The following is a 23155-nucleotide window of genomic DNA, read 5'->3' as shown; positions in this document are numbered from 1 at the left end:
TCATACTCGTAGCATTTGCTTTCAAAATAAAACAAAATGGACTGATTCGATATCCACAGGGAGTCCAAAAACGTCTGAAAATGTGTCGTATAATTATGCAATTGCGCCACTTCTATAGTCATGGATGACCAAAAACAGTGAACATAAAGAAATTAAAAAGAATAAAACTTGTCACAGAGGATGAATGATTTTGACATGGATGAAAGGTTGGCCAAGAACATTATCATCATAATGCACAACAAAACTCTCTGACTGGTTTGCTGGTTAGTTATCAACTAACATCAGACAGAATTGTCAAACCCTTAGAGAAATACCAAAAAACATGATTAGTTATAATCACCTGTGTTTAGTGGGTGCAATTATGGATACGATTTGGTGCTATACGTGCAAGGAAAAGCAAATGTGACCCTACCATCTGCTTTTGTCCACCCCTTTGAGATTTCTTTTTCTGTCATCAGATCCAAAGCTTGTTTGGTTTGGTCACTCACTCTGGCTCAGACCCAAAATACAGTAGGGTAGGTTGGGAGATTTGCAATGGACACATAACTTTCTACCAATTCTGCCACTTACCCACTTGACCATTAATCTGGAAAATTGCCAGGATTGATGGGAAATTGCCTGATTAGCAGGGAATGGCATAGGATATATCATCATTGACAGATGATCATTTTGTTTACTTGTTTTGATGAAAAATAAGTCACACTGACCACTTTGGACAATCAAAACTGGGTGGTGGCCCTCCCCCAGCTTTTCAATTTTTAATTAGATTTGTAACATACGTCTAATCCCACATGACTTAGTTTTTTAGACTTGTCTGGTTTGGTACACTACATTTATAGTTGATGACAAAAGCTGTGATTGTGATCCCTCATCACCTCAGCAACGTGTGCCTTCTGCAAAACTGCTTGCTCTGGGCCCATTAAAATAGTTCAAATTGGAGGGTCTTTTTGTTATTGCGATGGGCTCAAAAGAACTCCCCCTTGGCCTTTTCTCACTCTCCAATCTCCACAGTTCGTAGTTGTTTCTTCCAGTCTATAAGCTACCCTGACCCTTCTGTATATATCAAAACACAAACAGAATTAAAAATCTTTCTTCTGCTACTTCTTCTGTGGTGCAAAAAGAATTCAAACCGGACGGTCTCCTCCAATTCTAGCTATGGTTCCATTCGCACCCTCCATATCTCAAGGTAGGTCCTTTGCAATTTTACCAGCTACATGATTCTTCAAGAACCCATTTTTAATATCTCAATTTTCCACAAGGAAAATCTTTTTGTTCACATATATGAGTACTTAATCTGATTAGGTTTCTCACCTTAGCATTACATTCTTAATTCTGCATTTTAGCTTGCTCACCCTTTCTTCTGTTGTATTCTCAAAGCAAGTTTATAGTGTCTTCTAAAATTGTGCACTTTGTTGAGGAATTTAGTGTCTAAATCTGAGAAAACCTGGTAAAAATAGTTGCTTTTGAGCAATACCCATCTCCTAAAATGTCTAGAATTCTCTGTGGGTTGAACCAGAAAGATGGTAATTTGGTATACCCACCACCTTCCTCATTTTCAGTTCCTTCTGTTAGCGTTAACAATGTACAGGAATTATCCCCTTCTTCATCATCATCATCATCATCATCTCTTAGCAATATCAGTCCAGTACTTCTGTTGGTTATAATAATTCTAGCTGTTATCTTTTTCATCTCTGGCCTTGTTCATTTGCTTGTAAGATTTTTCATAAAGAGGTCATCTTCCTCAATCTTTCAATCCAATAGATACCCAGAAACCTCTGGGTCTCGTGCTATTCAAAGGCAGCTTCAACAGCTCTTTCGGTTACATGACGCGGGCCTAGATCAAACTGCCATTGATTCTCTACCTGTGTTCTACTGCAAAGACATTATTGGTTCAAAAGAGCCATTTGATTGTGCTGTTTGTCTCTGTGAATTTTCTGACCAGGACAAGTTGAGATTGCTCCCTAACTGTGGTCATGCTTTTCACATTGATTGTATTGACACTTGGCTCCTCTCAAATTCAACATGCCCCCTTTGTAGAGGGACCCTTTTGAGCTCTGGGTTTTTCTTGGAAAATCCAGTGTTCAATTTTGATGATGCTAGGGAAATGTCAAATAGGTTCGTTAGTGAGGGAGAGAACATGTGTTCAAGTGGTCAGAAACATTTAACTATGGAGGAAGCTGCTGGTGAAAAGAGGGTATTTTCTGTAAGACTTGGAAAGTTCAGAAGCTTAAATGAAGGAGTAGAAAGTGGGGCGAGAGTGGGAGAAACCAGTAGCTGTAATTTGGATGCTAGGAGATGTTACTCAATGGGTACATATCAATATGTGGTTGGTGACTCAAATCTGCAAGTGGCCTTGTCCCATGATTGTGGTGGAGATAGTGATGCCAAGCTTGTCAAAGAGGGAGTTCATAATGGGAACTTCACAGTTAATGGGAATCTGGAGGGGAAGAAAATCAGTGGCCGGCATAAGGGTGAGAGCTTCTCTGTTTCAAAGATCTGGCTTTGGTCCTCGAAAAACCGATTCCCAGGTTCTTCGAATGCTCATACTGGTGTACCTCCTTTTAGATTAAGTTCTCCAATCAGATGAAACATGAGCTGTATAATTAGTGTATGTTATGTATGACTGAAAATTAAGCTTAGAAGTTATGCCTTTTACTTTCTTTTTCATTGTACACACGGATGCTTAATTACTTGTAAGTTCAATTTAGCAAGAGATATGTCCAGCAATGTCCAGACCAGATAAAGAAAATGGGAGTTATGATCTAAAACTAAACCCACATAAGCGTTTCTTTTTGAAAGCAAGAGCCGTTTACTTTGGGTTCTTCATAAGCAAGAAACATGCAGAAAAGAGCATAATCAAAGTATCAAACACAACAAGGAAGGGACAAATGATAAGAGTCCTTTTCTACTTTCCTTCATTATGCAGCAATCTCATCGTGATGAACAAAGCACTTTATCAAAAGATCACGAGAAGCAAACTAGCTTTTTGGGAAACAATAATGGGCTCACCATGTATGATCAAAATTTGGGTTTGGGCTAAAGGTGCTTGCTTTTAGTTTGTTTGGGCTCTCATAGCACCAAAACAAAAGATGACCTTAGACTTGGAAACCCAGTTGGTTTTTAGGTTCCTGGGCAAAACCGGGTCGTCGTTTTCTTTTCTTCCTCCCTCTCCTTTCCTCTTCCTTTTTCACTCTACTTTCTCCATCACAGACACTGTCTCAGTCCGACAGTCTCTCTCTCTCTCTCTCTCTGAAAATGGCGGTGGCAGAGAGACCGACTGTCCGAGTCTCGAACATTCCCCAAACAGTGACAGCCAAAGAGCTCCTAAGCTTCCTCGAGTCAAAACTCGGGCCTGACTCAGTCTTCGCCGTCGAAATCATCAGCGATCACAAGAACTGGAAGTCACGAGGCTTCGGTCGCGTCCAGTTCACGACCCATGAGGCCAAATCAGAAGCATACTCTCTTTCCCTTCAGAACGGCCTCGTCTTCAAGTCCGAAAGCCTCAGACTTTCCGAGACCTACGACGACATCATCCAACGGCCGGTGGACCCAAAACGCCGACTGAACGGCACCGTTTTGCATGCGGGTTTTATGGTAAAGGGCGACTGCATGAGCATGTTGGAGTCTTGGGAGGGCGTGAGAGCTTGGGTCATGCCCGAGAGGAAGCGGGTCGAGTTCTGGGTCTGGCTGAGAGACGAGTGTTATAAACTGGAGATTGCATTTGAGAATATTATGGAGTCGTTCGGGTGCCGTTTGGGTGGAGAGAAAGTGAATGCCCTTCTTTTGAAGGTAACTGTTTCTCCCCCTCTCTCTCTCTCTTTCTCTCTCTCTCTCTTCTGGGTTTGATGCCTGCTGTTTGTTTCTTTTGGGTTTTTTTGTTTACAATGAGAGAAAGTTGAAGTCTTTAGTTATTTTTTTGTTGTATTGCTGCTTTTGTATGGTTTGTTTAAGAGTTACTGGTATTAGTGTGATTCGGATAATATGTTAACACAAAGCATTTTGAATTTATCAGCTCAAGTTTGGTCCGAGGATCTTTCGTAAAATTTCTGGACCTAATGTAGCTGCCAGATTTAGCACTGATCGGTATCACGTATGCAAGGATGATTTCGATTTCCTCTGGGTACGAACTACCGATTTTTCGGATATGAAATCTATCGGGTATTCTACTTCATTCTGTTGGGAGATTGAGGAGGAGTTTTCTCTCTCAGATGTATTTGAATGCTTCCCATACTATAAAGATAATGATGTGGTGGATCTCATTTTAGATAATGGTGAAAAATACTGTTCGCCATCTGAGACAGTTCCACTTGTGAAGTGCGGATCAGATTCAAAGTTACCATATGAGATCCTTTTCCAGCTCAATGCACTTGTTCATTCCCAAAAGATTAGTCTTGCAGCAACAGACTCTGATCTGATTGAGTTCCTTAGTGGTTTAAGTGTCGACACTACTAATGTGCTTCTTGAGAAGCTGCACAAGCGCAAGACCACTTGTTATGACCCTCAATCATTCTTAAAGATGCAATTACATGTCTTAGAAAGAAACCATAAGAGTCGTCCCTCACCATATAAAAGATTAACGGAACATAATGTAATGAGTTGTCATAGAGTCTTAATTACCCCATCAAAGATTTGTTGCTTAGGTCCTGAGCTTGAAAAATCAAACTATGTTGTAAAGAATTTTGCAGCCTATGCTTCGGATTTTATGAGAGTTACATTTGTTGATGAAGATTGGAGTAAGCTTCCTGCAAATGCTATATCCACAAGTATTCAGCAAGGTATTTTTGCAAAACCCCATAGAACTGGAATATATCATCGGATGTTGTCTATTCTTCGAGATGGGATTGTTATAGGAGAAAAAAAATTTGAGTTTCTGGCTTTCTCAGCTAGTCAACTTCGATCAAGTTCCGTTTGGATGTTTTCTTCTAATGACAATGTAAAAGCAGAAGATATTAGAGAATGGATGGGCTGCTTCAGCAAGATCCGCAGTATATCTAAATGTGCAGCTAGGATGGGTCAACTGTTCAGTTCTTCTACCCAAACTCTTGTTGTTCCTGCACAAGATGTAGAGATTATTCCTGATGTTGAGACTTCTTCTGATGGTGTAACTTACTGCTTCTCAGATGGTATTGGAAAGATTTCTCTATCTTTTGCCAGGAAAGTTGCTCAGAAGTGTGGTTTGGATCAAACTCCTTCGGCATTTCAGATTCGATATGGTGGATATAAAGGGGTGATAGCTGTTGACTGTCGTTCCTTTCGGAAGCTATCTTTGCGTAGCAGTATGCTCAAATTTGAATCAAAAAATACAATGCTTAATGTCACCAAATGGAGTGATGCCATGCCCTGCTATCTGAATCGAGAGATTATTTCCCTCATGTCTACCTTAGGGGTAAAGGATGAAACATTTGAGGCATTGCAAGAGGAACAATTGCGTCTTCTGGGGAAAATGCGGACAGAAAGAGGCGCGGCATTGAATGTCTTAGAGAGATTGAATGGGGCTGATTCCAAAAATACTCTTGTAAAGATGTTACTTCATGGTTATGAGCCAAATGTGGAACCTTACCTCTCAATGATGCTTCAAGCATATTATGAGAACCACTTGTCTGATTTAAAAAGTAGATGCCGAATATTTGTCCCAAAAGGCCGGGTCCTGGTTGGGTGCTTGGATGAAACTGGAAATCTAGATTATGGTCAAGTTTATGTTCGAATAACCATGACAAAAGCAGAGCAAGAAATGGGGGATCAGAGTTTCTTCCAGAAGGTGGATGAGACAACATGTATAGTAACAGGGAAGGTGGTTGTCACAAAAAATCCTTGTCTTCACCCAGGAGATGTCAGGGTACTTGACGCTGTCTATGATGTGGTACTCGAGGAGAAGAATATGGTGGATTGCCTTATATTTCCCCAAAAAGGAGAAAGGTATACATAACACTATTAATGCATTTGTTTCATCTTGAATATTATCTATTATTGTTTTACTAATTATGGTATGCTTGTGACCTAATTATTGCTTTTGTTTTCCTTTCCATGTATAATTCACTCTTTCTAATTTTATCCAATGTATTAAATATCATGTGGACAAGAGGTGGAAAACACAAAAATATCGACATCGGTGATATTCTGAGAGAAATTATGGAAACTATTAAGGAAAGCACAAATTTTTTGAGATGTTTATTCAATCGATTATCTATTTTATTTGACTAAAAACTCGGTTTGAACTTATGTGTATAATTGGATTATATTGTTTAGGAGGAATGCAGTATGCCTCGACAGACATTATTGTCTGAAAACGATTAAGTAGTCGTTGAAATCTAACTGAATATAACAGTTTGGAATACGTGTATGGTACATTACACGATTAACTTAGTACCACATAGAGTTCTTCAAATGCTTAATCGTACATGTATCACAACTCATGCATTGAAAAGTTTATAAAATTACGTAATGCAATCAATTCCTGGCCAATCAAATAATCATTCATAGTTTTTATGATACAAATTGCTTATTTATGAACTAGTAAAATTTATATGCTAAGTAATTACAACAATATCAAAAAATAAGTAACACCAGAGAAGATTAAGCATTTTAACAGTCATTTATTTATAGCACATGCATATAACTTTTAGCTGCAAGTTTTCTTTTTAGTTATTAAGTATAATAAATAGCTTTGCAAACAAAAGACAGGTTAGTCAGAGTGGCCGTCGCCTCCTTGGATGGCCTGGGGTTCGAACCCCCAGCCCCTCAAGTAAGCCCATTTTTATGTGCATCTGCTGGTGCACACAGCAGGCGTGCACAATGTTGCTGCAATGCTTGCAGCAGGTTATTACTCCAAAAACCAAATTTATCATATTAACACTAATATATCATCTCTGGTAGATAAAGAAATTATCACCAAAATATCGAGATACTTTCAATATTTTAGACATAAGTTTTATCCAGATATGTTAAGGTATTAAAAATTTAAAAATTTAAGGTGGCCGAATAGTTGTAAATATCTTTTATTAAACATTTGTGCACATTTTCAGATATTTCATTTTATATGGAAATATTAGTACACAGTTATCTATATTCCGGTTCGTCACTGTCTTCCTCATCATTATTAGGTGAAACACAGCATCTGATTCTGAGAAATGGTTAGCTTATTTGATTTTTTATTTTTTATTTGCAAGTGGAAGTGAAGTTCCTGGGTAAGCTGGTCTTTGGGTAATGCATCAGGTGAACTGGGCTTTAGGATAAAACGACATATATGTGTTTGATCTGGTTCTTTCTGGCAGATTAGTCTTACATTTATACTTTCATGCTTTCATTCAATCTGTGTAACTTCCTAAGATTGTGTGATTCCTCAGCTCAAATCAATTTAACTGGATGTTAAAGCAATATATTGTAAAATGGTCCATAGTGTTTAATTATATAGTAAATGTGGTTGGGAAACTTTTCGCAGGCCTCATCCAAATGAATGCTCAGGGGGTGATCTTGATGGGGACTTGTTTTTCATAAGTTGGGATAAAGATCTGGTCCCTTCTCATACTGTACCTCCCATGGACTACTCTGCACGGAGACCTCGTATAATGGATCACACTGTGACCTTAGAGGTAAATTCCAAAATTGAGTAAACAGTCTCCATGTGGCATTGAATATGAACTTCAAAATACATTGCCAATCTAATTGTCGTTTCTGTTTAACCATTCTTGAATATGCAGGAAATTCAAAAGTTTTTTGTTGATTACATGATAAATGATAATTTGGGTGCCATCTCTACTGCACATCTAGTTCACGCTGACCATGAACCAGACAAAGCTTTGAATCCAAAATGCCTGCAGTTGGCAGACCTGCACTCCATGGCCGTCGACTTTGCAAAAACTGGTGCACCGGCCGAAATGTCCCGGACCTTAAAACCTAAAGAATTTCCAGATTTCATGGAACGGGTGGACAAACCCATGTACATCTCAAATGGGGCACTAGGAAAACTCTATCGTGCAGTCGTTGGCTCAGTGTTGCAAGAAAAAACAAACTTGGTTTGGTCAGAGCAGATTGCTGAAGCAGCTTACGATCAGGACCTTGAAGTGGATGGTCTCGAGTCGGTTCTTGAAGTTGCAAAAGGTCATAGAGACACGTACATAGAGAAGATGAGGACAATAATGAACAATTATGGGGCAGTGACCGAGGATGAAATACTGACAGGTAATCTGCGAAATCGTGCAGCATATCTGCAACGCGATAACAGGAGATATGGAGATATGAAGGATCGGATATCGCTGTCACTCAAGAACCTACAAAAAGAAGCAAAAGGAATGTTTGAAAGCAGCTGCCCAGTTAGTGAGCATCAGAGAATGGCCTCAGCATGGTATCATGTCACTTATCATCCATCGTATTTCCAACAAGACATGAACTGCTTGAGCTTTCCATGGATTGTAGGTGATATTTTACTCAACATAAAAGCTGTGAATAATGCAAGAAAGGACATATAGATGTATAGAGCAGAGCACCATTTACTTAAAACAGGTTTTTCTGTGGTTATAGGTGCGCCTTCAAGCGGCTTATGTTGTATGTGTATGTGTACAACCATTTTAGTCTAGTCTCTCTCATCATTTTAGTAGGTGTCCTGTAACCGTTTAAACTTTTCCATTTTCAAATATGGATCAATGCGAAAGGTAGTCCGGATATGCATCAACGGCTTGGAGTCGCCAAAATATATTAAGCAATTGTTTCTTTGTTTACAAGGCTAGAATAATCCTAGGTCTCACTACAAGGGTCCCAAAATGATGAAATAATTTCACTGCAATCTAGTTTACGATTAGTTTTAATTGTTTAAGAAAACGACATTACAACTACATCCTAGTCAAAATTTGTCTTGTAATAAAATTGCAAGCAAATAATAAAGGAGATTCACTGTAATACCTAATATATGAGCCTAAATTATTTTTAAAAAACTCTATTTGAAATGGACTTTAGAAACACATTCAAAACTCATTTACAACATAACAATACTTTTTTAACTTCTTTTAAATTACAAAATTGTGATAGATTTCTTAAAACAAACTCAATCCAAAAACCTCATTAAAAAAAAAACTCAAAATATTCAATAGAGCATCAAAGTAATTTAATAATTAAAATTAAGTTCAATATGGTTAGTTATCATTTTTTGAATTTATTTGTAGAAATTAAACGGTGTAAAATTTATTTATAATTTTAATGCTAAGAATGGATATATGACTAAATACCTTAATAAAGAATAAGTAAATTTATTAATCATTAGTCCATAGTGAAGAAACATACACGCATGCTTATCCTCATCCTCATTCAATCATTATCATTGGTCCATTATCTGTCATAGTATTTGACAATTTGTACACCCACCACCATCAAAAACAAAATTAAAACAATAAAAAATTATCTAAATTACTACAACGACATTATCGAAAACCAAACAAAAATAAATAAATAAATAAAGTAAAACTGACGGCGCCACGTCATGCGTCTCGGTCAACCTTCCACCATCCAGCCAGCTCATTGAGTGGCCATTCCAGCAATCATGCTTCACGACACCTCCGGGCGCAAGATAGCCATCGCAGCGCATTCTCACTCACCCGTACACTGCCACGTCTTTACTCGATTCTGGTAACCCGGACCTGACCGGAGGAAGCGAGGCGAACCGGGTCGAGAAATCGCGAAATCCGCCCCTTCGTCGTCTTCGTCCTCCTTGCCTTCGTCGAAGTTCAGTGCATAACTCAAGGGGTCGTATTGGAATTTCCCGTGGTGCCGCCCAGCACCGGAGCTGCCGCCGCCTCCGCTTCTGTTCCGGTTGAATCGGCGAATGAAAGTCTTCCACCTTGGGCCGGCGACGATTTCGGACCACTCTCGAAGCTTGTAGAAGGCTTTGAGGCCTCGGGACCACCAGCGGTCGTTGTTTTGGTTCGCTCGCATCCGCTCCCACCAGGCCGACGACGCCGGGATACAGAAGCAGCAGCGCGAACTGGTTCTTCCGTGGCCTATTGACTCCAAGTCAACTTCTTCCATGGCTGTACAGACGACAAGAGGTAAAGAGAGAGAGGAGGCTGAGGAAAACCCCCAATTGAGCAATTGCGTCTCTCTGTAAAACGGCGTGCGTGTGCGTTTTATAAAGATGGTCAGAGAAGAAATGGAAGTTTGTAACGGAAACATATCAAGTGACCGGCAATTGGCGGTGACCACCCTGACTGTCTGTATCGAGAACGACTTGTCGTTTTTTAGTTGTTCCGGTTTTGCCTTATAATTGAGAAAATGGAAAGAAAAAAAATCCCAAAATTAGAGGCAGCGTTTCGGAAGTAGGCCGTTGTAACTTGTTGGTGACGTTTGGTCTGGTGTGTGGGGGGCCCCAGTGGGGCCCAATGCTTAGGTGGGATCGATCAGTAACCTGATGGATGGTGATTAAGGAATCAACGCCAGCGCCGATCTCGCCTAATCACTCCACCATTATCTACATTATTGTTCCCTTCTCCTCTCTCTCTCTCTCTCTCTTAGTTTTTTAATTGGAGTTGAACTTGTTTGAGAAGTTTTACATTGGCACCTACCACATTGATTGAGATTTATGTTTCTCTACAAGGAGGAGAATATTTTCCTCGTCTTAGGACCAATGCAATCACATTGACCCCACACCCCAAAACTGAAAATGACATCAGTCAGGCTTCCTAACCTAATATTTATCTTCCGATTAAAAAAAAAAAAGGAAAGAAAAGAACTAAGACCAAACCAGTGTAGACATTTTGCAAATAAGCTACAAAGAGAAGGAAACGAAAAGCCAGTAAGGCTCAAAGGCATCAGTAGAAAGAAAAGAGTTTGAAGAAGAATCGCTGCATGGCCGAGGCCATGATATGGCCAGACTCCCCACCAGTCAACATTGGTCAAGAAAAGCTCAAACCAAGTTGATCTTAGCTTATCTGTGTCCAATATATTCAGGTCCCAGATGGTGGATCAAGTAATACAAGGTCAGACAAGCGCATTTCCATTACAAGTTAGCATTTTCTGCTTTCTAACAACCCATTTTTTCTCAAGTTCAGAAATTGTAAAATGCAGATTCAATTATGCCAAAGAAAATGGCAACACATAACATCCGGGAGTATTAAAGAATCAGTACGGTTTTCATTTCCCGCAACTTCTCTAGATATAAAACACCAACATTTCAAACGGAATGAAGGAGAGGTAGGTTATCAATCCCAGTAAACAAATCTCAAACAAAGCTGACTACCTGTTATATATGATCATAACATATGGTAAAGAGGAAACAAATAGCACAATTTATAAGCATCTGAGATCAGAAACACCCTTTCCTTGATCAAACAATCACACAAACGAAATTAACAGTAACATAATATTGTATGGGACAAGGTCACTTAAAACACACACACTGTTAAACCATTTTAACAAACAGCAGAACAAAGCACATACTGTTACTGCTACTAAACTCAATTCCACAACTAGCAGCTTAATACTATTAAGTATAATATCTTCTGACAGCTGATATTGAGCGAGCTGCGCTTACATTGCAAGAGCTCCGCCAACTTGACCACCATGAACACCCCAGAAATAGCTTCCAGCATCATCGGACTTCCCTACATCAATAGCAATAGCGCCAAAGATTGCTCTGAAAGCCCCACAAACCACCAAAGGGGTGGTAGAATTAGTCTTGGGAGAGACTCTAACCACCTTATGCAACCCCAAGCGCAACCCGTCAGCGGCACAGGAAGATTCTACTTTGGATAGCTCTGAAACACGACGGTTCAATTCTTTTGCAGAAATCTCAAGGTCTTTTTCAAGCAGTCGTAGAGAGGCTGATGTTTCTATGACATTGGCGCCCAAAATGCTCAGAGCCCTGTTATTCTCTTCAGAGAAGGAGGCATGGGTCATTGAACGGCGAAGAAGCCCAGGTTTTTGGAATTTATAGCTGAAAAACATAGAAAGAGAGTCCATTTCTTCAGTGTCACACAAACACTAACAAACAAACACACACACGCAATCAAACATATACAAAAACCTGGAAATGAAATCAAGTTTGATAATTAAATATTGTCCAAAAGTAACCATCTAATGATTGAGAAATCCAAACTATGTGTACATGTTTAGCCACGCAGGGTGAGATAACAGTGCTAAGTTTTCCTTTCTTTTTCCTCAACTTTCTCGGAAACCAAACAGAGTCAATGATCCAGAATCGAAACACAAAAATGAAGGGTGGAAAAGACAGGAACTTTACCCAATTTGCTCCTGAAGGGTTGCGAGGGCTGTTTCAAATGGCGAAGAGCGTACGGAGATCTGCGCACGTTGATCATTGGTCGCGATACCCTGCACAAAACCACCCTCGTAAACTATACACTGAAAGCAAAGCACTTGGTTACTCAAATTTAGCTGCCAAAAATTCAGAGGAAAAAGAAGAATTTTGAAACACACAAACTAATTCATTTTCTAGGTATTTTCTCGGGTGACAAAAAGAGGTCTAAGGTTTAGACGCAGACCTGAATATGAGGAATGATTGCGAAGACGAAAATGGTGAACAGAGCGAAACAACGACGAGCCATTTTCACTTTTCTACGGTCTTTCCTTTTGGTGCGAGAATTGGAGTGTGACTCTGCAAAGTAAAAAAACCCAGCAGCTATGGACTTATCCTTTCCTTTGGGATTCGATGGAGATTGACCACAAGTCAATTTTTTTCAATTTTTTTAAAAATTTAGTAAAATAATATTCTAATCTAACAGTATAAAATAAAGTTTGTACCTTGAGGATTAAGTATCTTAAATTAATTTAAAACCTACTAAAATGCTAACATCTCATACGAATCAAAATTTTGGGAATTTGATTGGCATTGAGATGGCAAGGAGTACGGGAACAGAGAAAATTGCAGTAAGAACTATGATTTCACGAAAGAATTAAGTATCACGTAACTACAAAGCCAGTTTAAATTTACATACCAATGATGCCCTTGTATCTCTTAAACTACCCATTATAAAAAGAAAATCTTAACCTGTGAACTAAGAAGGTAAATCCCCTCGGATCCATGGCACTAACACATAAAACTGCTAGACATTCACCATTGACATCACCAGATCCACAGTAATCGCTTGTGATCGTCTTCCTCTCCGGGAAGAAAATAACCAGAGCAGCATCATGTCTGGCTTTCCACCATGCAAAAAATAAGTTAGTATGAAAACTCCAAGAGTTAATCTTTGATTGCTTTTTGTATACTCGTATCATCAGAAGAAAAACATCCATCCAAGCTAGCGACACTGATGTGCTCCTCTACCCTACGCACGGTTCACATGATATTCTCGAAAGGAGCTTGAATTTCCCAATTACACCTTGGCTTGAGACTTGAATCAGCCGCCAGGCCTTTAAGTAATGTGATGACATCCACCGTATCATCTAGGTAGTACCTAGCTTTACTGGGTTTTTGGCCAACAGTGCATGCAAAGATCTCGGGAGCTACAGGTTGAGATGGATTATATGATGTGCTTGATATGCTTTCAAACATGTCCTCATCTGATCTATCATCCCCAATGCACAACACAAAATCGGGCGCGTTCCCGTTACTGATCATCATGGAAAGAACTTTCTGTGCAACTAATCCTTTAGTAACTCCCTGCAGTGTGAATAAGCCAAATGACATCCTTTAGGCCACAAGACGAATACAGAATCGCAAAAGAGAGGGAAGAAACAGGAGAACATAAATACCTGTGGTTTTACTTCAACAATATGTTGGCCCCTTTTAACAACTACAGGCTCATTGGCGAGGACATTTTCAAGATGATCCAACATCTCCATGGCCTGGCATGATCCAAAATCAGGATCAGCATCTAGATGGTGCCATACCAAGGCACTCTCCTTGGTCTCTATGTAGGAGCCATCAGTTGCCTCTGTATACAACTTCATCACAGGTTCTGCAATTTGCTTCCATTCGAAATCTATGGCTGAGGAACTGGTTTCCCAGCTGGACGTGCTACTCCATCTATGAGAAAATAAAAGTAATGTGGAATCAAAATTAAGTATAGACTTTTACCTGGAAACAACTAATCTAACAAAGGACAATTCTTAAATAATTATCTGTAGTTTTGAAACTTAATTCATACATGTGAGAACTTACCTTATGAAGTATCCATGCTCTGCTGCTATACCTAGATTCTCACATTGAGCAAACCATTCACTGAGAGAGTTTTGACCCCTGCCGCTAACTATAAACACAGTGTTCTTGGGGTCGCTGCAAAGGTTCTTCAGAATAGAAATGACTTCAGGACTTGGGGTCTTAACAATAGAAGATTCAGGCACTATTGTTCCGTCATAATCCAAAAATATTGCCCTTCTATTTGTCCTCTTGTATGCAGAGAGGATATGGTCAATGGAAAGCTTCCTAAAACTTGGAGAAAGAGACAAGATTCTAAAATTCAGACCAAAACCAATTCCCCAACAACGTTTTCTGTAGTGATCTTTGCACGCTCGCTCCAGATCCTGCATAAAACTGCGGGACCAGTAAGCCACATCATGAGAGCTAACATACCGATAATGTTTCTCATGGCGCAATTGCTTTTCTAAAGCAGGCATTGTTATGGCCACATTGAGTGCATCAGCTACATCTTCAATATTCCATGGGTTCACCCTGATTGCTCCACTCAAAGATGGTGAGCAACCTATGAACTCTGAGACAACAAGTGTACTTGTACGAGGGGAATCAGAGGCAAATCCAACAGCTTTATCCATATTTGGAGTGCCCTGCCTGCAAATGATGTACTTGTAGGGGACTAGGTTCATGCCATCCCTCACAGCATTAACAATGCAACATTCTGCCAAAGAATAATAGGCAGTCTTCTCATGAAAAGGAACGCAACGGTCAATCAAAACAACTGGTTCATAGCCTGGAAAACCAAAGACTTGATTTATCCTTCTGGTCGTTGAATATGTTTCCTTTTTAGCTTCCTGAACATCTTTCCCTGTGCTTCTTGCAGGATTTACAATTTGAACCAGGACTACCTTGCCCCTGAACTCCGGGTGCTGCTGCAAAAGCTGTTCCATGGCCAATAACTTCATACTGATCCCTTTAAATATGTCCATGTCATCAACACCAAGAATAATCTTTTTCCCTCTGAACTGTTCTTGAATCTCCTTGACCTTCACGGAAGACGAGGGGTGATTTAATGCAGATTCAAGTCGACCCATGTGTATCCCCACAGGCAGAATTTTAATGTACACTGTGCGGCCAAAATATTCAAGTCCAATGTATCCCCGCTTAGATTCATATTCCAGGCCAAGCATTCTACTGCAGCAAGATAGAAAGTGGCGAGCATAATCAAATGTATGAAAACCAATCAAATCCACATTTAGCAGTGCTCTCAGAATTTCATCTCTGACTGGCAGGGTCCTGTAGATTTCTGATGAGGGGAATGGACTATGAAGGAAAAACCCAAGCTTAACTCGTGTAAAACGCCTTCTCAAAAATGTTGGAAGAATCATAAGGTGATAGTCATGAACCCATACATAATCATTTTCAGGATTGATCACCTCCATAACTTTATCAGCATATATCTTGTTAGCAGAAACATATGCCTGCCAAAGTTGCCTGTCAAAACGATTGCTATGGTCCGGGCACATGGGCAGCATGTAGTGAAAGAGGGGCCACAAATACTGCTTACAAAACCCATGATAATACTTCTTATGAAGCTCAGAAGGAAGAAATGTTGGCACGCAATTAAATTCCTCCAGCAGTTTCTGGGATACTTCTTCTTGTTCACTTGCTTCAATGTCAACCTTCAGAGACCCCACAAATATAACCACAGTACCAGATGAGAAACAATCTTTCAGTGGAAACAAAATTGCATCCTCATCAAAACTGAAGCACCATTTCCCCGATTTTGTATCCTTCTGAGCATGTAGAGGGAGAAAATTTGCCACTACGATTTTCTTCTCACAAATCTCAGAAGGGGGAACATTTACACCTTCATTATTAATCCCATCACTATTTTTTGCATCAGGAATGACTCCCTGAAGAGTCATCACCTTCGTAAGGGCTCTAGGGGTCTGAGGGAAATTCAACATCTCCCCCGATGCCAACTCTAACAAACTTATGCAAGATCTTGAGAACATGATTACACCTTAGGCGTTCCTGTGCCAGGTTAATGGCTCGGAGTTCAAAATAATGTACAACCAAGAACCTTGTGCGAAGTAAGAACCTATAGGAATGGCAGGAAAAAAAGACAATTATAAGTACCCTAAGCAAAATAATGACAAGCCATGAACTAGACATTCAATTAATTATCATGGAACAGAAATTTTAGTCATTGGTAAAGAAACTGATCCCTATCCCTACTACACATCAGGCAATTGAGTATAGCATGGAGAACAAAAGAAATTCAAAAAGCACAGCAGATTGAACAGATTTCTAATCACAACACCATTTTTTCACAGTTATCAGTTCTTCAGTATAACAAGTTCTATGAGATTTTCACGAAAAGTACATTATTAACTTGCTCCGAGTACTACGATATTTTTCTACTACTGCTCATTTTAGAAAGAACAAAAATTTGCTATTCTTTTGTTTTAATTTTCTGTCTTGGGTGGGAAGTTACATCTGCTTCTTCATACTTATGGGTAAACTTGCAAAGATGATGACATGATTACAGTAATCAGAGGTAATAGAGCGATCAAAGCATACCCTATAACAATCTAAACCTACTGACACGGAAAAATAAAATCGAATTTCATACAATAAACACTAGTAAAGAAAGGAAGATAAAAATTGTAACAAAAATGAAAGTTAATACCCCTATTAACTTGGGAGCAGATTCTGCTTCGTTAATTCTTATATTCTAAGCCATTTCTAAAATCTCCATTAGAATGATCTTCAAATTGATTTCTCAAAATTTCAATTCAACACCAGGTATATTCATGGAGCAGTGATATGAAAGGAATTAATTCTCCGACTCAATAAAACTTGCAATTAATTTTTATCCCCAAAAATATCAACTTCAAACATGAGCTTATCTGCATAGACACAACGGACGCAAGGAATAATTTCCAATTAATGCACTGCATATCTGATCTGGCTATTCATGGGATTCGTCCTTATCTTTGATCATTATTGATATCCTCACGCAACAAACCAGAAGAGGTAAAATTAATATATATTTTTTAATTAAAAAAAATTCATTACTTATCACTGCAGCTTATTCTGTTTTCCAATCTTTTTAGCAAGCACTCTGTTTTTCTCAGTTTAGTTATGTCACGAAGTTTCTTGATAATAATTCTCCTTAAAGACTCAAACTTTTATCGATTTAATATATATCATGCTACATAAACACACCCTTTCAGCACAAGATTTTATCTTTCTCTAGATATAGTTTTCTATGCATATCCATGAGTACTTAGAGAGAAACAGAGAAGTTAACCTGAAATGAAGTCAGATTGATCCAACAACAAAGCTTCTACCAAAACTATCTGATATCAGTACGGTACAGATTTCCTGCGAAAATACCTTGCACATTTAGACATTCAACAAAACCCACAAAAAAAGAGAGAGAGAGAGAGAAAGAACAGAAAAGAAAGCTCTGTTTGGTTTCTGAGAAAAATAATGAAAAGAGAAGAAACAGCTGTGTCATTTCACAGAAACTGAATCATAAAGTCAACCTCCAACAACCCAAAAAAGCGCAAGTATTGATTTCCCTTAAATTCTCAGCAACCCAGAAAAAAAAACAAAACAAAACCACAACACAGCTCGGAGCTGTGAACAAACTTACAGAGAGAGACGGGAAGAGAGAGAATGCAGGGATAGAGGTGGATATGGATATAATGAAAGAAAGAATGTAAGACTGTGTTTGATATTTTTTATATGCGAAAGAGACCAAGAGGAGGAGGTGTGTGTTAGGTTGGAAACCGGTGAGATGTGTGAGAGTTTTTAATGGTTTCGAAACTGACCAATATAAAAAATATATGAAAGAAAGAAAGTGGAAAATGTTGGGAAAAGAATTTTGGATGGAGGCTTCGTTTTGGTTTAGTGTTGGTTCTTTTTTTTAAAAATAGTTTCGTTCAACAAAGGAAGCTCATGGAGTCTTGAGAGACAGATTATAGGCGTAGAAAGTCAAAAAAGAAGATATGTATGGAGAGAGGAGGGAGAGAAAGAGATAGAGAGAGAAAGAGGGAGAGGATTGCAACTCCGGGTTGGTCTTACGTTATAGTCCTGTGCCTTTCTTCTCTAATGCACCTTCCTTTTCAAGTTTATTTCATTTTTACCCTTACGCTACATTTGAAAATTTGACATGTTATATCGTCTTTATCTGAATCATCATAAATATTAGTTTCTTCGCACGGGCTTTATCGATTGTGAGAGTCTTTTTTAAAAAAAGTAATAATTTATTTTAGAATTAAAAAAAATAATGGGTAGTTGTGTTTCATACAAATAGAATCCATTATCTAATTTTTCTTTTAATTTTATTTTTTAAAATATAAAAAGTGTGAATTTATCATAATATCCTCATTTAATTAATAATTTCAATTCTTAATATTTGCATTAACCAAAGACATTTTTTGGTATTTTGAATGTTTCACCATTCTCTACCTTTGCTTTATATATAGATGGGAATTTTTTTATTTTTTATTTTTATTTTTTTTGTGTAAGGTGAGAAACCCTAATTCGTAATTTAGTCGACCAAACCCTCCACTAATCCTCATTACCAAAATTATAAAAAATAAATAAATAATAATAAAAAAACCCCACCAATAATCCTCTTAACACAAAAATTTAAAAAAATATACAAAAAATAGGGTTCACAAATTAGTTTACCAACTATTTCTGAAAGTAGAATGTTGAATCATTTTTACTTATTACCCACCTAGATAACTAGCTTGGCCTACAAAGTTTAATTTAAAAGAAAAGGTTTTTTAGGTTTTAGACATAAAATTTCACTTTTTTTTCAAAAAGACAAAAATTTCAAATATCTAAAAATATTTTGCTTCTTTTAAAATTTTTCTCTCTCCTTTTGCTTTTTTAAAATGTCCCTTAAAGAAAAGTCCAATCTTGGGAAGACTAGTCTTAATTACAATGGCTTCTGTGGGTTAATTACCTAAAACCTAATTGTTTAGGTACCAAAAAGGCAGAGTTAAATATTTACATAAACAATGTTATCCTTCCAATAGTGTCCTTTGCATTACCAACCGGTGGTGTTGTTTTGTATTTAAATAAAGTTGACCATCCCTTGATACCATAAAAAGAAATCAAAGACGCCTGGTTTTAAAAATAATCCCCTGCATGCGGATAAACATAAGACTAGGCCCACAAATTTTGTGTTGGGTCAAATTTTTTTAATTGGATTGCTACGTGTATGGAAAAAGTGCCACCATTGAGGTATCTGTATTAATCAACAAGTGACCTTTCAATTGTCATATTCATCCTAGCATTATAATATTATCACTAACAAAGAAATTGAAAATTCTTAGCCTTAAGGATCGTGACGAGGCTCAAGGATTTCAACACAAGCAATTGCTTAAGAAACAATAAAATTCTAATGTTGGTAAAATCCTAAAAACAACCCATCTACCTATTGAAACACACAAAAATAAAATACAAAATTATGTAAAATAACAGAATGTTCACGTCACATCAACAACTTAATGATATTATTTAAGAAATTGACGGAATACGATAACACAAGATATAAAATGCAATACTTATGTGCATCTTCCTTATAATTAATATATAATATTTCTAATGTATCAATCGTTAACGGTCACCGTATCGGAAATTACATTTGGGAAATTGAGTAAAGAACCCTATGAACCGAAATGAGCTGTGAGCCAGCCAATGATTAACAGCTGTATAAAGCACCTCAAACGCGTAGATCAAATTGACTAGACAGGAAACAATAGAAAGGGAAAGATAATTAGAGGGTTTTTTCCTTTTTCGTTTATTTGGTTTGGATATTGATAATTAGTGTTTTAGTGGGCAACCACATTTATACTGGTGGGAGAATGGACAATGCACGCGGCTGCTCGACCACGTAATTCTCCTTTTGTCACGGTGTCACCCATCTCGATAAGATCAGTATTTTTTTTTAATTCTCCCCTTTTTACTGTTTCACTTTTGTTCCGTTATGTTTTCACCTTCTTGCTTACCGCCATTTTGAATGGTGTGAAAATATCCACGCGCGGGTAAGTCGGTGCATCAGGCGTGGAAATTTCACATGGACGACACCGTATGGTTGTGGAAAATCATTTCTACTCGACAAGCTGTGATAACTCGTGACACCCAAAAAAACTTTGGCTAAATTAAAAGGGCAGTCCTCGTATTTAAATTGTTTTCCACTTGGATCCCTATGACTGTAATTTTTTAATTTTTTTTCAATGGAGCTCATGTGGTTGGTTAGTAAAGATTGCAATTAAGGTTAAAATACAATTTTCATCGAGTAAAACATTATCCATGCCATTATTAAAACATTATCCATGCATTTAACTATAGGCTTTTTTGGGAGGACCATATCACTTATCGTAAGAATCATTTCTCACGTGTTTGTCCATAAAATCACTCTTAAACGAGATGGAAAATCATGCAAATTGTGTCATCAATACATAACAATATAATTTTTTATTGGGTTTTTTTTAACACTTAATTTAATATTCAATTTAAAATTATATTATGATAGGCTTGCTTCATGGCATAAATTTCAAAGCCGAAAAAGGAATCCACAATTGACATAGACTATAGAGAGAGCTACCAACAAACCAAAGACTATAGATAGAGCTACCAACAAACCAAGCTTAGTCAATTATTTGTGCAGCTTGATTAACAAGCCAAAATTATGTTCAAAGTTCAAACTTAACTGGAGCTCAATCAAACAATACATGCATGTGCGTCTTGGACTTGGTTGTTGACAAATTCAAGTAGCATTGGCCTTGCTTGGTTGATTAGTCTGCCTAAAGTTTATACTTAGGTCAAAGCCCATAATTAAGTTATATTCCTAATTGAATATGTTGATCAACACATGAAAACTTTCTAGACATGTTACGAACTCATGTTGACAAAAAAAAAAAAAAAGAGTAATTAGTAAAAGATAAATTATTTTCTAGTGTGATCGTAACATCATCATATCGTGTTTAGAATTTATCCATTTTATATATTTATTAAAACTCTGCTTTAAAATAAATAAAAATTATTCGTTCAGCAAAAATTTCTAATTTTTTATTTTATAAAATGTTGTAAATTTGTTATATAAAATGTTGTAATTTTATGAATGAGTAATTTTTATTATAGCACGTTGAAGCTTATCTAGTTTCAGCGTTGGATGAAAGGGTCATTTTAGAATAAGAAGGCAGTGGTATAAGGATGTAATTAAGAGAAAGCATAGGTCCACCCTGGAGTTGCGCAATTCAATGCGGATAAAATCTAGGAGACAAAGATCTTTTCAATACCACTCTCTCTCTCTCTCTCTCTCTCTCTCAGAGCCAGTGAAGCTTTTTCCCTCATCCTATATTATCCTAATCCATTCCTGTTCCTATTTGGATTTGGACCCATTCCTACCGGCTTCCAGGCACGGCATTTTTCATCAATTCCATTCCATTCCAGCATGCCAAACTTTTCCAACCCTGTTTCTTCTCCTTTCTTCCTTCCTTCCTTCCTTCGATTTCTCATTCTCGTACGGGCTTTTCACACTCGGAGACCGATTCCTCCGTTTTGGACGAGTTACTTTGACATTTTATTTTCCACGTGGTGCACACTTGCTGCCTTGTGGTTGGTTCTCCTTGGGGCCCACTTCACCCCCCAACTAAGATATTTCCTCAGAACCTGAACCAGAGCCATCCACCTGCTTAATCTTACGTGGAATATTTTGGATTCAATTGTGTGGATTTATGTTTTTTTTTTCTTTTTGAGAGATTTGTGTGGACATATGTTTATAATATGCATAGGTGTACTACTAACTAATTGCGGGGTCCTTAACCATTCACCTCTAACTTCTTTAATCTCATTAACTCATGTGGGGGAGGAGAAAGCCAACTTTAATCCGTGAATTCAAGGATAATCATGGATTGATTTAAAATTTCAAAATGAGGTAGGTTACTTTACGGTGGGATGTTGGGATACGTTAAATCTTAAATTTTTTATATTGATATTCTATTTTAATTTCATTTAAATTACAAATAAGGATATTCGAACTTCTAGGCAAAATAGGAATCACATCTTCACTCTAGCAAACTTGACTAAGTGCATGCAATATAGTCAAAGTTAAACAGTCATATGTTTTGTCTATAGGAAAATATCGCTAATGTGAGTTAGACCAATTAACAGAAGTTTGTCTCCCTAGCACTATATTAATGGCTTGTTTGGGAGTGCTTCTTCCTGAAGGGCTTATGGCAGTAGCGCTTATGCCAGTATCACTTATGACATAAGTGTTTCTACAAAGAAGTAGTTTGTCATTTGGATATCACATTTAAAAGTGTTTTTCTAAAATATTATAATAAGCATAGGAAATAAAAATTCACATGATTCCAAAATAAAAACACGACTTAAAAAAAGTTGTGAAATGTAAAGATAGTGATGGATTAATAGAAGCTTAAAGGTTTCCATGGGTGTTTTGGCGTCTACTGGCCATTTTCGCAGGCAGTGTTTTGGTTTTAATAGAAGAGAAAAAGAGAGAAAAAGAAAGAAAGAAAGGGTATCTTGGCATTTTTGAAAAATTAAATATAGGTATTTTAAAAGTTTCAATAAAGGGAGCCAAGTGCTTCCCTAATTTTTGTCCTACAACGCTTTCAAGAAGAAGCACCTCTTAAGTTCTTTCTCTAAAACCACTCAAAGTGTGTTTGGATCTCATCCAAAGCATTTTTGCAATTTTTGCAAAATACTATTTTTTTTAAATAGAAGCGCTTACACTCATTTAGAAGCACTTTTCGCTTCTTCAAAAGCACTCCTAAACGAGCCATAATTTAGAGTATTCATATAATTGATGAAAGAAAGAGAACATTCATAAACTAGATTTTGATACATTGATTCATAAGATTGAATAGGCCATTACAATGGACCATGACTCTATGAGAGAACATCCATATATTTTTTCATTTATTGACGCTGAGAATATTCAGATTGAGAAGCAAATATATTTTAAAAAAACACAACTATAAACAAATATTATCCATAGCCGAAAAAGAAAAGACGGAAAGAAAA

At 37.6% G+C, this 23155-nt stretch overlaps 5 protein-coding genes across 6 annotated transcripts; 2 read left to right on the top strand and 3 right to left on the bottom strand.

The window, feature by feature from the left end:
* Nucleotides 1-946: 946 nt before the first annotated feature.
* RDR2 (RNA-dependent RNA polymerase 2) lies at nt 947-8668 on the top strand. Of its 2 annotated transcripts, none has more exons than XM_089042106.1 (4): nt 947-1186; nt 4013-5916; nt 7439-7589; nt 7698-8668. In XM_089042106.1, exons 2-4 carry the CDS (start codon nt 4145-4147, stop codon nt 8463-8465), a joined length of 2691 nt encoding a protein of 896 aa, XP_088898232.1. In that variant the 5' UTR covers nt 947-1186; nt 4013-4144; the 3' UTR covers nt 8466-8668. The 2 variants fall into 2 exon arrangements, with proteins under 2 accessions (XP_088898232.1, XP_008239735.2); XM_008241513.3 differs by lacking the exon at nt 947-1186 and adding an exon at nt 2927-3789.
* LOC103338319 (RING-H2 finger protein ATL46) lies at nt 1185-2711 on the top strand. The gene has a single exon (XM_008241512.2). The coding sequence runs from the start codon at nt 1487-1489 to the stop codon at nt 2585-2587; it is 1101 nt and encodes a 366-aa protein (XP_008239734.2). The 5' UTR covers nt 1185-1486; the 3' UTR covers nt 2588-2711.
* A 551-nt stretch (nt 8669-9219) lies between the features above and the next one.
* LOC103338321 (uncharacterized) lies at nt 9220-10111 on the bottom strand. The gene is given in 2 exon segments (XM_008241515.3): nt 9220-9679; nt 9682-10111. Coding segments are annotated over 2 exon segments (432 nt in total). The 5' UTR covers nt 10015-10111; the 3' UTR covers nt 9220-9580.
* A 1092-nt stretch (nt 10112-11203) lies between these two features.
* NFD2 (Ribonuclease III family protein) lies at nt 11204-12642 on the bottom strand. Its single transcript, XM_008241516.3, has 3 exons — nt 12483-12642; nt 12224-12312; nt 11204-11917 (listed from the first exon to the last, which is right to left on the bottom strand). The coding sequence occupies exons 1-3, from the start codon at nt 12543-12545 to the stop codon at nt 11512-11514; spliced, it is 558 nt and encodes a 185-aa protein (XP_008239738.2). The 5' UTR covers nt 12546-12642; the 3' UTR covers nt 11204-11511.
* Nucleotides 12643-12862: 220 nt separating this feature from the next.
* On the bottom strand, nt 12863-18102 carry LOC103338323 (putative alpha,alpha-trehalose-phosphate synthase [UDP-forming] 9). The gene is made up of 5 exons (XM_008241517.3): nt 17745-18102; nt 17397-17470; nt 14105-16181; nt 13696-13969; nt 12863-13603 (listed from the first exon to the last, which is right to left on the bottom strand). The coding sequence occupies exons 3-5, from the start codon at nt 16093-16095 to the stop codon at nt 13280-13282; spliced, it is 2589 nt and encodes an 862-aa protein (XP_008239739.2). The 5' UTR covers nt 16096-16181; nt 17397-17470; nt 17745-18102; the 3' UTR covers nt 12863-13279.
* Nucleotides 18103-23155: the final 5053 nt, after the last annotated feature.

Source organism: Prunus mume, linkage group LG7, assembly GCF_029339155.1.
Source record: "Prunus mume cultivar Tortuosa linkage group LG7, ASM2933915v1, whole genome shotgun sequence".
Taxonomy (NCBI): domain Eukaryota; kingdom Viridiplantae; phylum Streptophyta; class Magnoliopsida; order Rosales; family Rosaceae; genus Prunus; species Prunus mume.
This window is presented reverse-complemented; position numbering and strand designations above follow the sequence as displayed.

Coding starts and splice junctions, on each gene's coding strand:
- LOC103338319 (XM_008241512.2), top strand. CDS start 1,487: ATGTCTAGAATTCTCTGTGGGTTGAACCAGAAAGATGGTAATTTGGTA.
- RDR2 (XM_008241513.3), top strand. CDS start 3,256: ATGGCGGTGGCAGAGAGACCGACTGTCCGAGTCTCGAACATTCCCCAA. Junction 5,917..7,438: donor TTTCCCCAAAAAGGAGAAAG/GTATACATAACA, acceptor AACTTTTCGCAG/GCCTCATCCAAATGAATGCT. Junction 7,590..7,697: donor ATCACACTGTGACCTTAGAG/GTAAATTCCAAA, acceptor TTGAATATGCAG/GAAATTCAAAAGTTTTTTGT.
- NFD2 (XM_008241516.3), bottom strand. CDS start 12,545: ATGGCTCGTCGTTGTTTCGCTCTGTTCACCATTTTCGTCTTCGCAATC. Junction 12,313..12,482: donor CAATCATTCCTCATATTCAG/GTCTGCGTCTAA, acceptor GGTTTTGTGCAG/GGTATCGCGACCAATGATCA. Junction 11,918..12,223: donor ACCCTTCAGGAGCAAATTGG/GTAAAGTTCCTG, acceptor TATGTTTTTCAG/CTATAAATTCCAAAAACCTG.
- LOC103338323 (XM_008241517.3), bottom strand. CDS start 16,095: ATGTTCTCAAGATCTTGCATAAGTTTGTTAGAGTTGGCATCGGGGGAG. Junction 13,970..14,104: donor GAGCATGGATACTTCATAAG/GTAAGTTCTCAC, acceptor ATTTTCTCATAG/ATGGAGTAGCACGTCCAGCT. Junction 13,604..13,695: donor TTGTTGAAGTAAAACCACAG/GTATTTATGTTC, acceptor TTCACACTGCAG/GGAGTTACTAAAGGATTAGT.